Source organism: Bos mutus, chromosome 2, assembly GCF_027580195.1.
Source record: "Bos mutus isolate GX-2022 chromosome 2, NWIPB_WYAK_1.1, whole genome shotgun sequence".
Taxonomy (NCBI): domain Eukaryota; kingdom Metazoa; phylum Chordata; class Mammalia; order Artiodactyla; family Bovidae; genus Bos; species Bos mutus.
In genome coordinates this window covers 44850252-44865172 of record NC_091618.1, presented here as the reverse complement: position 1 = coordinate 44865172, position 14921 = coordinate 44850252, and the positions used below count along the sequence as shown (strand labels likewise).

Here is a 14921-nt window from a genome sequence, read left to right as displayed (position 1 = left end):
GGAAATATATATAAATTATACACACATATAAAGGGAATATTGTGTTATGTGCTACTGAGCCATGAAATAATTCCATTTGCAGCAACATGGATGGACCTAGAGATTATCATACTAAGTGAATTAAGCCAAACAAATATCATATGGTATCACTTGTATGTAGAGTCTGCAAACAGAAAAAGATATAAATGAACTTATTTACAAAACAAAATAGACCTACAGACGTAGAAAACAAACTGTGGTTACCAAAGGGGAAGGGGGAAAAGGATATGGACTTCAGTAGTTGTGACTCTTGGGCTCTAGAGCCTAGGCTCAGTAGTTACTGCACGTGGGCTCAGTTGTTCCACCTTTTATTTCCTTTATAATATTATCACAAAGTATTACCCTAGTTTCCCCTCTTGCTGGCTCACTGACTCATTGCGTTGTATTGGTATGGTGTTATACAAACATTTTCAGGTATCTCTATAAATTTTCTTATATAAATATCAGCTCAAGATTAAACCATATATACTTATGTGCTGGTTTTATCCAGAATAAGAAATGTAGCTCTTTTACTAGTTGAGTGAGCCATGTTAGTACAAACTTTAGGAAGACTGGACCAGGAAGTAAGTAGGAAGGGGAACAAATGAGAAAGAAATCAACTCTTAGAAACCTAATAATTGCTATTTTTCTTCCAGTTGTGCTATTGCGTTTTCCTCCCCGTATCAAAGGAATCCTTTTTTTTTTTCCTTTTGAGCTTTTATTTGGTATTGGGCTATAACTGATTAACAGGGTTGTGATAGTTGCAAGTGAATAGCGAAGGGTCTCAGTTATATTCATCCATTCTCCCACAAACCCTCCTCCCATCCAGGCTACCACATAACATTGAGCAGAATTCCATGTGCTATACAATAGTCCTTGTTGGTTATCCATTTAAAATATAGCAGTGTGTACATGACCATCCCAAACTCCCTAACTATCCCTCCCCAGCCCTGTAAGTAAGTTCATTTTATGTCTGTGAGTCTCTTTCTGTTTTGTAAGTAAGTTCATTTGTATCATTTCTTTTTGGTCAAAGGAATCATTATCTTCTGTCTTTGGTTTTATTGTTGGTGAAATTGCAGTTTAATACATGTTAATGAGAGTAATAAATGTAAATACTGAGTCTTTTTGTGCCTAAATGTAAGCATTCTGTTTGTTTTTATCATTGACTTTGTTCTCATTGCTCTATTTCTTTATATAACTAAGAAGTTATTTTAAATTGTGAGTATTGTACTATAGATTTTTTTTTCCTTTTAAGAGCTGTGGTTTTATTTCAATATAAGATTTATATAGTTTTTTTTTAATTTTATTGAAGTATAGTTGATTTCCAATGTTCTATTAATTTCTACTGTACTACAGAGTGACTCAGCTGTACACGTGTATTCTTTTTCATATTCTTCTCCATTGTTGCTTTTCACAGGACATTGAATGTAGTTCCCTGTGCTATACAGTGGGACCTTGTTGTTTTTCCATTTTATATATATAACAGTTTGCATCTGCTAATTCCAAACTCCCAGTCCTTTCCTTCCTTCCTCCCTCCTCCATGGTTTTCTTATCAAGAGGAAAAGAATTATGATTTTAGTTAGGCTCCTTGATTGGATATATTCTTTCAGGCAGTGTGTGTGTGTCTGTGTGTCAGGCCTTTTGAAATCAGGCAGAACATGTCCTCTCTCTGCCTTCATAGAACATAAACGTCTTCTGATAAACAAGTAACAGAATGAGTATAATAGTGTTTTGTTTTGTAAAATCAGAAAACAATCCATTGCAAAACTGTTTCTAGTTTGATTTGAAGAACTGTGGTGGGCTTAGATGTATAGCTAAGCCTCAGTGCAAAACTGGGATTTTCTGTCATAGGTTATAAGATAACATATACCAATTTCAGAGCCATGCCAGTTTTATAGTGATAATTGTTTTAGATAAATTTACTTTTTGTTTTTACCAAATATTCCTTTTTTTATTGCCTCCTTTTCCTACTAGAGGGAAAAAAAAGGACCAAAGTAGTATATGTTAAAATTAGAAGCAAGATCCTATTGACTAGTAATTGCAACTGAATGTTTAAAGCTTAATTAATTATAGATGCAAAAGGAATTATGTTGTGAAATATAATGAAAACAGGATTGTGAGTTGAAATTTTTATTTATGTCCTTTTGTTATTAGAAAAGTATAGGGAAGGAAAAAAGCAGTCTTCTTTATATTACCTTCTGCTCATTTTGTGTTCAGTAGTGCAACTGAAGCATTAATAAATGTTTGAAAACTATCCAAACAGATCATTATAAACCTGCAATTTCCCATCGAGATTTGAACAGCAGAAATGTTCTGGTGAAAAATGATGGAACCTGCGTTATTAGTGACTTTGGGTTGTCCATGAAGCTGACTGGAAATAGACTGGTGCGCCCAGGGGAAGAAGATAATGCAGCCATTAGTGAGGTGAGTGCATACAAAGGGTATCAAGCTGACATACTTTTAAAACATAATAAATTGAATTTAAAAACCTACTAAGTACTCAGGACAGTTGTCCTTATCCAATTATAGCATATTAGGAATTACAGAATTAAGATATACAGAAAACACTGCATGAAGTTCATCAATTCATTATGGAGATCACTGCCAGTCAACCTTATTTTTGTCAAGCATTAGGAGGAATACTGTTGACTGGGCTTCTCTGGTGGCTCAAATGGTAAAGCATACCTGCAATGTGGGAGACCTGGGTTTGATCCCTGGTTTGGGAAGATGCCCTGGAGGAAGGCATGGCAACCCACTCCAGTACTTTTGTCTGGAGAATCCCATGGACAGAGGAGCCTGGTGGGCTACAGTCCATGGTGTCACAAAGAGTCAGACACGACTGAGCAACTAAGCACACATAAGCATAAGCACTATTGACTAGGATGACTAAATCACACCTTAATTATTTCAAGAGGGTATTTTTTTTTTTTTTTTAAGAAAAAATTGCTAAGATGAATTTTATTAAAATTAAAAACTTCTATGAAAGACAGTATTAAGAAAATGAAAAAAACAACCCTCAAACTGGGAGAATGTATTTGAAAAACACATATCTGATAAAGGACTTGTATCCAGAATATAAAAACTCTTAAAACTCAACAGTAAGAAGTCAAATAAGTCAATTAATAAATAGAAGATCTAAATAGAAACCTGACCAAAGATAGTATTTATATAGATAGATGGCAGATAAGCATGTGAAAGTTACTCAACGTGATTCATGATTCAAGAACTGCAAATCAAAACAGGATGCCATTGCCTTTGAATGGTTTAAAAAAAACAATAATTTCAAATGCTGGAGACAGTGTGGGGCTACAGCAACCCACTCCTTGCTGGTAGGAATGCTGGATAGTATTCACTTTGGAAAACATAGTATTCTAGCAATCACGCTCCTAGGTATATAGACCCTGTTGAGTTAACAATTTGTATTCACACAAACACCTGCACATCAAGGTTCATAGCAGCTTTATTCATAATTGCCGAAAACTGGAAGCAACCAAGATGTTCTGAAAAGGGTATTTTATATTTTAAAAAATGAGATCTAAAAAGGTTCAGTGCCATACTTAGGTTCAAATAAGCATATTGAGCTACTGTTGACCCGAATTTGTGTATAACTTCTAGCCTAATGTATGCCCTTCAGAATATGCTACATTATTTCCTGAAATACATAACACTTTTTTTTATCAGGTTGGCACAATCAGATATATGGCACCAGAAGTTCTGGAAGGAGCTGTGAACCTTAGGGACTGTGAATCAGCTTTGAAACAAGTAGATATGTATGCACTTGGACTAATTTATTGGGAGATATTTATGAGATGTACAGACCTCTTTCCAGGTGAGGGAATTGTTGTCAGAATTAATGTATGTTTTGAAGTGAAGCAGTTACATCTTTCTTCTACCTATATTAAGTCTACTTTTATGTGTTTGTGCTTTCATTTAAACCTTAATTTCATTGCCATCTAGTGTTCAAAAATATTATTAGCAGAAAGATGTCAGTGGGAAAAAACTTTTTAGAAAGAACTCCGGGTTTGCATCTGAGGGTGATTTAATTAATTGCTCATAATAGCTTACCTGTATTCAGTTTGGTCTCTGATGGCTTTAGCAGTTATCATTTCCTTATGCAACCTCTGAGCATTTTCAAAGCTGCACTTCATAGTGTTACCTGAATTGACTCAGTAAGGAATTAGAAGTAGTGAACTATCCATTGGATTATCTTTTTCTTCCTTTTTTAAAATTCTCCTTTTCTTCCTTTTTAAAAAAATTTCCCTTCTCTTGTCTTCATGCCTTCCTATCTGTCTTCCTTCCTTTCATGAAAGAACAACTCATTCAATGTAAATATTTATTTGAGGCTAACTTGAAATAGCAAAATGAGTACGTATTTTTCTCCTTTTGTTATGATTATATCAATGACATTGTGATATATTAATAAAAATTTAAACTAATTACCAGTGTATTTACCAGTGCATTGCACTCTTTTAGGTTGCATAAAAATAATTTGACATCAGTTCAGTTCAGTCGCTCTGTTGTGTCCGACTCTTTGCGACCCCATGAATCGCAGCACACCAGGCCTCCCTGTCCATCACCACCTCCTGGAGTTTACCCAAACTCAACGTCCATCGAGTCGATGATGCCATCCAGCCATCTCATCTTCTGTCGTCCCCTTCTCCTCCTGCTCCCAATCCCTCCCAGCATCAGGGTCTTTTCCAATGAGTCAACTCTTCACATGAGGTGGCCAAAGTATTGGAGTTTCAGCTTCAGCATCAGTCCTTCTAATGAACACCCAGGACTGATCTTTAGGATGGACTGGTTGGATCTCCTTGCAGTCCAAGGGACTCTCAAGAGTCTTCTCCAATATAAGTGGTCTCTATATTGTAGGAATAACAGCATTAATAGCATGGGGAAATGAAAAACAGTGAATTGACCCAGCATTAGACAAATGGAACTACTTAATAAAAACAGATTAGTAATGTGGTTGATTTTTTTGTTGTTGTTGTTTCAAAAATAGTGAGCATTTGCGCCTTCCATGGTGGTCCAGTGGTTAGGAATCTGTGCTTCTACTGCATGGGGCACAGGTTTGATCCATGGTTAGGGAAGTAAGATCCCACATGGCACACAGTGCAATTCCCCAGCCCCTAAAAAAGAAAAAACATTTATCGACAGCTTATAATTGTAAAATATAATGGAATAAATTAATAATTATTTAGATTACTGGCAATTCAATCAGTTATTATTTAGAAGTATATTTTCCAATTAAATAGAAGTATTGGGTACTAGACAGCATATTAAAAAGCAGAGACATTACTTTGCCAACTAAGGTCTGTCTAGTCAAAGCTATGGTTTTTCCAGTAGTCATGTATGGATGTGAGAGTTGGATTATAAAAAAAGCTGAGCACTGAAGAATTGATGCTTTTGAACTGTGGTGCTGGAGAAGACTATTGAGAGTCCCTTGGACTGCAAGGAGATCCAACCAGTCCATCCTAAAGGAAATCAGTCCTGAATATTCATTGGAAGGACTGATGCTGAAGCTGAAACTCTAATACTTTGGCCATCTGATGCAAAGAACTGACTCATTTGAAAAGACATTGATGGTGGGAAAGATTGAAGGCGAGAGGAGAAGGGGACGACAGAGAATGAGATGGTTGGATGGCATCACTGACTCAATGGACATGAGTAAACTCCAGGAGTTGGTGATGGACAGAGAGGCCTGGCCTGCTGCAGTCCATGGGATCGCAAAGAGTCGGACAGGACTGAGCTCCTGAACTGACTCACTGATTGGGTACTCAAAGTGTTTTTCTGGAAATAGTGATTGCAGTAGTATCACATATTATTGGAACCTTATAAGTTTTAATTTCTATTATTGAAACTTCGGCCATAGTATTTTAAAAATCCTAATCCAGAACTTTTGTTTTTTAGAAGCATATGTGACTAAAATGATTCTTGTATCAGCTTAAGTTAATACATTGCTATCAGCAATGTTTTTTTAAACAGTTACTACATTCAAAGAATAGCTATTGCTTTTGTACTGTTAAATTATAAAGTGCAATATCAAATGTTTGCACAGGAAAGGCAATTAAATCTTGTTTGCAGAATATTATTTTAATGGAGATATAAGATGAATTGAAATAATGTTAGAAAGAGTTTAAAAAAGGAAAAAGTGAGTGTTACTTTTAAATGTATACAGAATTTCAGTTTAGGAAGACAGAAAAAGTTCTGGACATGAACGCACAACTTTGTGAATGCACTTAGTGCCACAGAACTGTATATTCAGAAATGGTTTAAATGGTAAATTTTATGTTACGTACATTTAACCACAGTTTAAAAATAAAGGAAAATGAAGAGAGTTGTATTAAGATACCCTGTTATCCTAGATATGGAAATGGTGAAGAAGTATATGTGAGACAAAATGTAGAAAAGGACTACCATTTAATTTATAACTACCATTTAATTTATAGCAACATTTAATTTATCAAACAAAGACTGTTACAAGTAGAGCTTTTATTAATAATGCATGAAACCCAAAATGATAATAATAAATTTCATTCCTTTTTAAAAAAAAATTCACAGGTGAATCTGTACCAGAATACCAGATGGCTTTTCAGACAGAGGTTGGAAATCATCCCACTTTTGAAGATATGCAGGTTCTGGTGTCTAGGGAAAAACAGAGACCCAAGTTCCCAGAAGCTTGGAAAGAAAATAGCCTGGTAAGGAAAAACTAAATTATTAAAAAAGAGGACTTATGACTGAATATGTTTCAAATGTTGCCTGAAGCAAAAATAGATTGTTGATGGTAATAGTTTTTAGAGTTGTCTAATGCCAAAAATCTAACTTACTTGATTTGTATGATATTGTATATTTTCAAAGTTGGAGGTGTTTTAATTTGTTTTCTTCAAGTATAAAATACTCCTTAGAGAGACTACCTTATGTCTGCAGTTTGCCGCATTGGGTAACAGCTGGAATAATTAACGTGATAATATTTCAAACATGATTGAAATTCCATTCCATTTATTCTCTTGAGAGTGGTACCAAAAATGTTAATTAGTTCAGACATATATATTCACTGACTGGTAGAAATTTAAACTGCACCAAAAAGAAACCAAAGTACCATGTATAAATTCTGCTTATTAAAAATAAAGTTTACAATGCTGAAATATTTTCAGAGGCTCCTGCCATTTCAGTAAATTGTTGCTACAATTCTAAAAGCATCTTAACAAACATTTGCACACAACAGATATATTCACACACTCTTATATATTTTTTTAATGTGAGTAGGATCATCTCATTATCCACTGTCATTTCTGAAGCTTGTTTTTTTACTAATTTTTCATGTCATTACATTTATAGATTTATCACTTTCTCTCCATTTGATCAGTATTTCATTATATGTCATAATTATTAAATTGCATGATAGTACCCTGTATTTCTTATTTTAAAAACCTTTTAGAAGAATTAAAGTTATGCTTATATATGGTAAACAAAATCAAATTAAATGGAATGGCTAAAAGAGGAAATGGGAAAAGAAAAGACTTCTCCTGTCCTACCTTCAGAAGTAATTCATGTTAACAGTGTTCTGAGGTTTTGTTTTTGTTTCTAAACTTTCTCTTCTGGAAGTTCCCATTATAACTTTAAATATTATGTTTATTCTTATTTATGTTGTCTCTCATTTATCCTCTCCTAATTTTACAATACTGTATTTGTATAATACAGTATAATAATTTAGTATAATACTGTATTAATTTCTATTTTGTATACAGATCTAAAATTTTTAATAAAATAAAAACATGGGAATTTTGTAGAATTATGGTTGTGGAAACGTCCTTGGCACAATGTACTGTTGTGCTTGGACTCATAAATGAGGAAGTGAAAATCCTATGTTAGTCACTAGAAGCTACTGCCTTTTGAGGAATGATGTTTTAAAAGTCACCATCCCCTGGCTTTTCTGATTTTTTTTTGGCCCTAGGCTTACCTTCTCTTCTCCCCTCCCTCTCCCCTTCCCTTCCCTCTGCTGCTGCTGCTAAGTCGCTTCAGTCGTGTCTGACTCTGTGCGACCCCATAGACGGCAGCCCACCAGGCTCCGCCGTCCCTGGGATTCTCCAGGCAAGAACACTGGAGTGGGTTGCCATTTCCTTCTCCAGTGCGTTAAAGTGAAAAGTCAAAGTGAAGTCGTTCAGTCATGTCCGACTCTAGCGACCCCATGGACTGCAGCCTACCAGGCTCCTCCATCCATGGGATTTTCTAGGCAAAAGTACTGGAGTGGGGTGCCATTGCCTTCTCCGGTAGGAACTGGGACAGATTTTTTCTTAAGAGGTCCTTGATGTCAGGTAAGAGGCTGAATCCTTTCCCAGGGTTCATTAGATGTGCCAGCCTCACAACAGAGTATGCTTCAAAGAAAAATCTCTTTGTGAAATTTTATCTATTAAAATACAACTTCATCTGCCATAAATGGTTTTATTTCACCAGAGAAATTGGACTACTTATTCTAAAGTATCTTTTGGCAACCCTGCCATTATGGGATATGCACCATATGCATATTTTTCTGAAAACTTTTTACTCTCAATTTAGATGAGGTTGCTAAGTAAGAAGTAAGTAATATTTGGTTCACTTCCAATAAATCCATTTAAATCTAATGTGCTATAGTCAATAGAACTGCTGCTTCTGTGCAATGACAATCTAGTACTAGAATTAGATTGCAAATACATAGTTTCTGTATGAAATATCCCCCCTTTCTATGAAGACATTTTGCTTCATAGTTGCATTGAAATTACAAAACATTTTTGTAGTAACAAAACTCAAAATCTTCTAAAAATTAATGAATGTAAAAACCCATTTTAAAAATTCCCAGGGAACCAACCTAAACAGCATATTAAAAAGCAGAGATATTATGTTACCAACAAAGGTCTGTATAATCAAAGCTATGGTTTTTCTAGTAGTCATGTATGGATGTGAGAGTTGGACTATAAAGAAAGCTGAGCACTGAAAAATTGATGCTTTTGAACTGTGTTGTTGGAGAAGACTTGAGAGTTCCTTGGACTGCAAGGAGATCCAACCAGTCCACCCTAAAGGAAATCAGTCCTGAATATTCATTGGAAGGACTGATGCTGAAGCTGAAACTCCAATACTTTGGCCAGCTGATGTGAAGAACTCACTCATTGGAAAAGACCCTGATACTGGGAAAGATTGAAGGCAGGAGGAAAAGGGGATGACAGAAGATGAGATGGTTGGATGACATCACTTATTCAATGGACATGAGTTTGAGCCAGCTCTGGGAATTGGTGATAGACAGGGAAGCCTGGGATACTGCAATCCATGGGGTCACAAAGAGTCAGACACGACTGAGCGACTGAACTGAAGTGAACTGAATTTTGAACTTACTGCAGATCATTAAGAAACCAATACAGTGTCATTCAGCTTATTTATTAATTCAGTTCAGTTCAGTTCAGTTGCTCAGTTGTGTCCAACTCTTTGCAACCCCATGAATTGCAGCAGGCCAGGCCTCCCTGTCCATCACCAACTCCTGGAGTTCACTCAAACTCGCATCCATTGAGTCAGTGATGCCATCCAGCCATCTCATCCTCTGTTGTCCCCTTCTCCTCCTGCCCCCAATCCCTCCCAGCATCAGAATCTTTTCCAATGAGTTTATTGGAGTTAATGGTTATTGGAGTTAATGAATTTGTTCATTGCTGCTCCTGCTGCTGCTAAGTCACTTCGGTCGTGTCCAACTCTGTTCGACCCCGTAGATGGCAGCCCACCAGGCTCCCCCATCCCTGGGATTCTCCAGGCAGGAACACTGGAGTGGGTTGCCATTTCCTTCTCCAATGCATGAAAGTGAAAAGTGAAAGTGAAGTCCCTCTGTCGTGTCCAACTCTTAGCGACGTCATGGACTGCAGCCCACCAGGCTCCTCTGTCCATGGGATTTTCCAGGCAAGAGTACTGGAGTGGGTTGCCATTGCCTTCTCTGAATTTATTCATTAACATTCACTAAATGAATCCTGTGTATTGTGTGCTTAATATAGAGAGCACTAGATACAGCCTCCACCTTTATAGAGCTCCCTCTTGTGTTAGATGAGAAAGTTAATGATTTTTACATAAATGCAGTCATCAAATGTTTTGATATGGGCTCTAGTCATATCAAATGATGATATGATATATTTTATTAAATTGTCTACTGAAAAAGGTCCTGATGCTGGGAAATATTGAAGGCGGGGAGAGAAGGGAACCACAGAGGGTGAGATGGTTGGATGGCATCACCAACTCAGTGGACATGAGTTGGAATAGGCTCTGGGAGTTGGTGATGGACAGGGAGAACTGGTGTCTGTAGTCCATGGGATCGCAAAGAGTCAGACAAGACTGAGTGACTGAACCGAACTGTTTATTTCAAGTGGCTTTTCTTGCTGCTGTCAAGATTCTCTTTTCTTCTTTGGCATTTTATAATTTGATCATAATGTGTCTCAGTATGGAACTCTCCTTGAGTTCATTGAGTTTCTTGGATGTGTAGATTCATTTCTTTTACTAAATTTGGAAAGTTATTGAATTATTACTTCTTCAAATATTCTTTCTCCATTTTTTCTTCTGGGGCTGTCACTCATTTTGTGTAGTTTGATGTGATTAATGGTGCCTCACAAGTCTTTTAGGCTCTATTCATTTTCTTCATTCTTTTTTTGTTTCTGCTTCTCAGACTAGGTAATTTTTATTTCCTATCTTCATGTTTAGTAATTCTTTTTTCTCTCTGCTCAAATCCTGAATTAACCAGTCTGGTGAATTCTTCATTTCAGTGTTTTTACTGTTGACCTCCCAAGTTTCTTTTAAACTCCTTTCTACAATTTCTATCTCTTAATTGCTATTCTCCATTTGTTGAGATGTTGTTTTCCCAGTTTCCTTTCATTCGTTATCCATGGTTTCTAGTTCTTTGAGCATATTTAAAGTCTTTGCCAGTAACTCCAATGTCTGTATTTCCTGTGGGACAGTTCTGTTCCTTTCTTCATTCCTGTGAATGGGGCATAGTTTCTTGTTTCTTCACATGCTTTGTAATTTTTTGTTTAAAATCACTTTTTGGATATCATTATGGACAAAAAGGAAACAAAAAAGGAAAAGACTCTCCGAGTCTTCTCATTGGCTGAGCCAGTCAGCTGTGAAAGCTTGTGGTCTTCTCTGAGCTTGCATCCTGCTCTGAACTTGTGTGTGGATTTTTAGATTCTTCAGTATATGCAGAAGCTTTTCAATGCCCTTATTCCCCAAAGTTTCTCACACCCAGTTTTTCTTCCCTGACTTTCAAGCATTTCTTTTGTGTGCCTCAACTATTACATTTTGCCCCAGGCTGTAGCATTTGTTCTTTGGTCTTTCAATTTTTCCAAAGAATGTTATGCACTTAGTCATAGCCACTTCCCTATGCTAAGAGAGTTCTGAGTTAGGTAGAACAAAGACAGGCCTATTGCATTGGATCTTCAAGGGAAGACATGTCAAAACAGACAGCATAATTCCCTTGGAAACAAGGTCACTCTGTTCCCTCTGGGAACAGGTGCCTGTCTTGGGAAAAACGGACTGCCATCTTCATATTTGCCATCACTCCAGGGGCAGCTCTAAATTAAAACACGACAGAGTCTCCTAGCCTGTTTCAGTGACCTTTCTCCTTCTATTTATGTTTTTAAGTTGGTTGCTGTAAACATTTGACTAACATCCAGAGTTTCAGTAAAGTTGATTATGATATTTGCGAAGTTTTCAGTGCTTTTCCTCCCAAAGTTCCTTGCTCTGCTTTGTTTTGACTAATGTCCTCACAGAATGAATTAGGAAATAACCTTCCTTGTTTGATTTTCTGGAAGACTTGTTAAGACTTGGCATTATTATTATTTTTTTTAATGTTTGGTTGAATTCCTTCCTAAAGCCATCCAGACATGGAGGTTTTTTCATGGGTAAGTTTTAAAATACAAATTTACCCTCCAAAGTGATGGCACTCCCAATAATAATATACAAGTGCCTGTTTTCCCATCACTAACACTAGGTGGTATGCAATTTTGTTTTTGTTAACGCGCTCAGTTCAGTTCAGTCGCTCAGTTGTGTCCAACTCTTTGTGACCGCATGGACTGCAGCACACCAGCCTTCCCTGTCCATCACACGCTCCCAGAGCTTGCTCAGATTCATGTCCATTGAGTCAGTGATGCCATCCAACATCTCATCCTCTGTCATCCCCTTCTCCTGCCTTCAACCTTTCCCAGCATCAGGGTCTTTTCCAATGAGTCAGTTCTTCTCATCAGTTAATGTGTTAGGGAAAAATAAATCTTATTTTGATTTGCACCTAGTAAAAAATAAAGGCAGTATTTGAAAACAGGATCTTGATTGAGCTGGTACTAATACTACAAATTTGGAACTAATATTCTTAACTACTTCATTGTACTACCTCAACATGGTGAATAAGGTTGAGCATTTTAGCATATTTTAAAGGTGTTTGTTTTTCTTACTTATATGCACTTTATCTATATTCCTGTTATGGATTTACTATCACTTTTTAAATGTCTTCTTACTGGCAAGTGTCATAGAAATAATTGATTCATCCAAGAAACAGCAAGAGATGCTGAAGCCAATGGGTGAAAAGTTGAATGCAGAACAAGATATATACAGGAGCTTTGAGTACTCTCCCCCTCCCAAAACAGTGATTAATTATTAAAGGAAAAATGGAACTTTACAGGGAAGATACCTGGCAGACACCAACTTAGTCATGTGGTTAAGGTTAAGTTCTCTAGTAATGGGACAAAAAAAAAATGTGTACATGATAGGAAGAACAGTGGGAAGAACAGCAATCTCTCCTGTGATTTTCTGCCAAAGATGCAAACTTTGAATTTGGTCAGGAGGAAATATCAGATAAATTGAGGAACATTTTCAAAAGTAACTGGGCTACTTTTAGGTCTGCATAGTCTTTTAAAATGTCAAGATCATGAAAGAAAAGAAAAGTACGTTTGAAATTATTTCAAAAGGAAAAGAAAAATTCCTCTCTTCTTAACTTACGACGAGTTCATTTTTTCAAACCAATATTACAAATATACTAAGGTAAATATATAACTAGTTTTTAGAGGTATATTTATCATAAAAAGTTAGTTATTCTTGAGTTTCTTGAGTTATCTTAAAATCCAAGTCATTTTTAAATTCATTAAATATAGTCTTTCCTCATTATTCATGAATTTCATATTTGGCATTCAACTACTTGCCAGAGTGTGTTTGTAATCCCCGAATCATTAGTCAGAACACTGTCCCAGTCATTTGTGTATGTGTGCAGAGCAGTGAAAATTTTGAGTTCAGATGTACATGTTCCCAACTGAAGGTCTAATAAGGCTTTCGTGTTTCATATCTTGTATTGTAAAAAAGTATCTTTTTTGCAATGTATTCACTGCCCTATTTTTCACTTTTTTTTTTTTTTTTTGCGTTTTTTGGTGATTTCACCATTTAAAATAGCCCTTAAGTATAACGCTGAACTCTTATGTGATATTCCTAAGCACAAGAAAAGTTTGATATTCCTTATGAAGAAAGGAAAACATGTTCTAGATAAACTCCATTAGGGCATGGGGGGTAGTGCTGTGACCATGAGTACAAATTAATGAAGTGATTTTATGTATTTTTTAACTTGTTTTTTTGTATTGGAGTATAGCCAATTAACAATGTTGTGATAGTTTCAGGTGAACAGTGAAGGGACTCAGCCATACGTATACATAAACCCATTCTTCCTGAAACTCACCTCCCATTCAAGCTGCCACTTAACATTGAACAGAGTTCCTGTTTATAACATTGAACAGAGTTCCAGCAGGTCCATGTTGGTTATCCATTTTAAATACAGCAGTGTGTATAGGCAACCATAAGTTGTTTTCTAAGTCTGTGAGTCTCTTTGTGTTTTGTAATTTCATTTGTATCATCTCTTTGTGGATACCACATATAAAGGATGTCATACAGTATTTCTCCTTTTCTATCTGACTTAAACTGATAATATATATTTTAAAAGGTGTCTTTAAACAGAAACACAAGTAAAACAAGATTATTTATTGATCAGTTGATGAAAATGTTATATTCAGAGACTCACAGGATTTCCTCTAGGATTAATGTTTCATCATTAATTCAGTGCACAGCAACTTTATAGAACATGACTGCTATCGATAACAGACTCAACCATACTTATAAACACCAAACTTTTACCTCAGGGAGATGATACACTTGCTATTAAACTCAAGATTATCATTATATATTCTTCCGGTTCTTCCATATCTTAAGAAATAGGTAGATTTTTATTGCTTAATGAAAAGATTGTTGGTGTTTTATGTCTATTGTTCATATTTTAATTTTTACTCAATAGAGCCTGGAACATACTTTTAAATAGATTTCAAAACTCAAAGTAAAGTTGAGTCTTAAAAGATACACTCTTTGATCTGTGTTCTGGGCAGGATTGGAGAATCAGCAGTACTGTACTGAGGCAGACAACTCAGAAGAGCCAGGGGAAAATGGTATTAAGGGTAGACCGTGGTGCGTGTACCCAGTGAGCCTGTATTCAGAAAGAACACTATCATGTTGCCCAGACAAACCTAGACAGCATATTAAAAAGCAGAGACATTACTTTGCAAACATAGGTCCATTTAGTCAGAGCTATGGTTTTTCTGGTAGTCAGGTATGGATGTGAGAGTTGGACCTTAAAGAAGGCTGAGCACCCCAAAATTTATGCTTTTGTGAACTGTGGTGTTGGAGAAGACTCTTGAGAGTCCCTTGGATTGCAAGGAGATCCAACCAGTCAATCCTAAAGGAAATAAATCCTGAATATTCATTGGAAGGACTGATGCTGAAGTTGAAGCTCCAGTACTTTGGCCACTGGATACAAAGAGCTGACTCATTAGAAAAGATCCTGATCCTGGGAAAGATTGAAGGCAGGAGGAGAAGGGGACAAG

At 36.3% G+C, this 14921-nt stretch overlaps 1 protein-coding gene across 1 annotated transcript in view; it reads left to right on the top strand.

Annotated features, from left to right (window-relative positions):
* BMPR2 (bone morphogenetic protein receptor type 2) overlaps nucleotides 1-14921 on the top strand; it is a 151743-nt gene that overhangs the window by 122407 nt on the left and 14415 nt on the right. The window contains exons 8-10 of the mRNA XM_005904256.3: nucleotides 2282-2442; nucleotides 3700-3847; nucleotides 6577-6713. Coding sequence (XP_005904318.2) covers nucleotides 2282-2442; nucleotides 3700-3847; nucleotides 6577-6713 — 446 coding nt within the window. The remainder of the gene's footprint in view (nucleotides 1-2281; nucleotides 2443-3699; nucleotides 3848-6576; nucleotides 6714-14921) is intronic.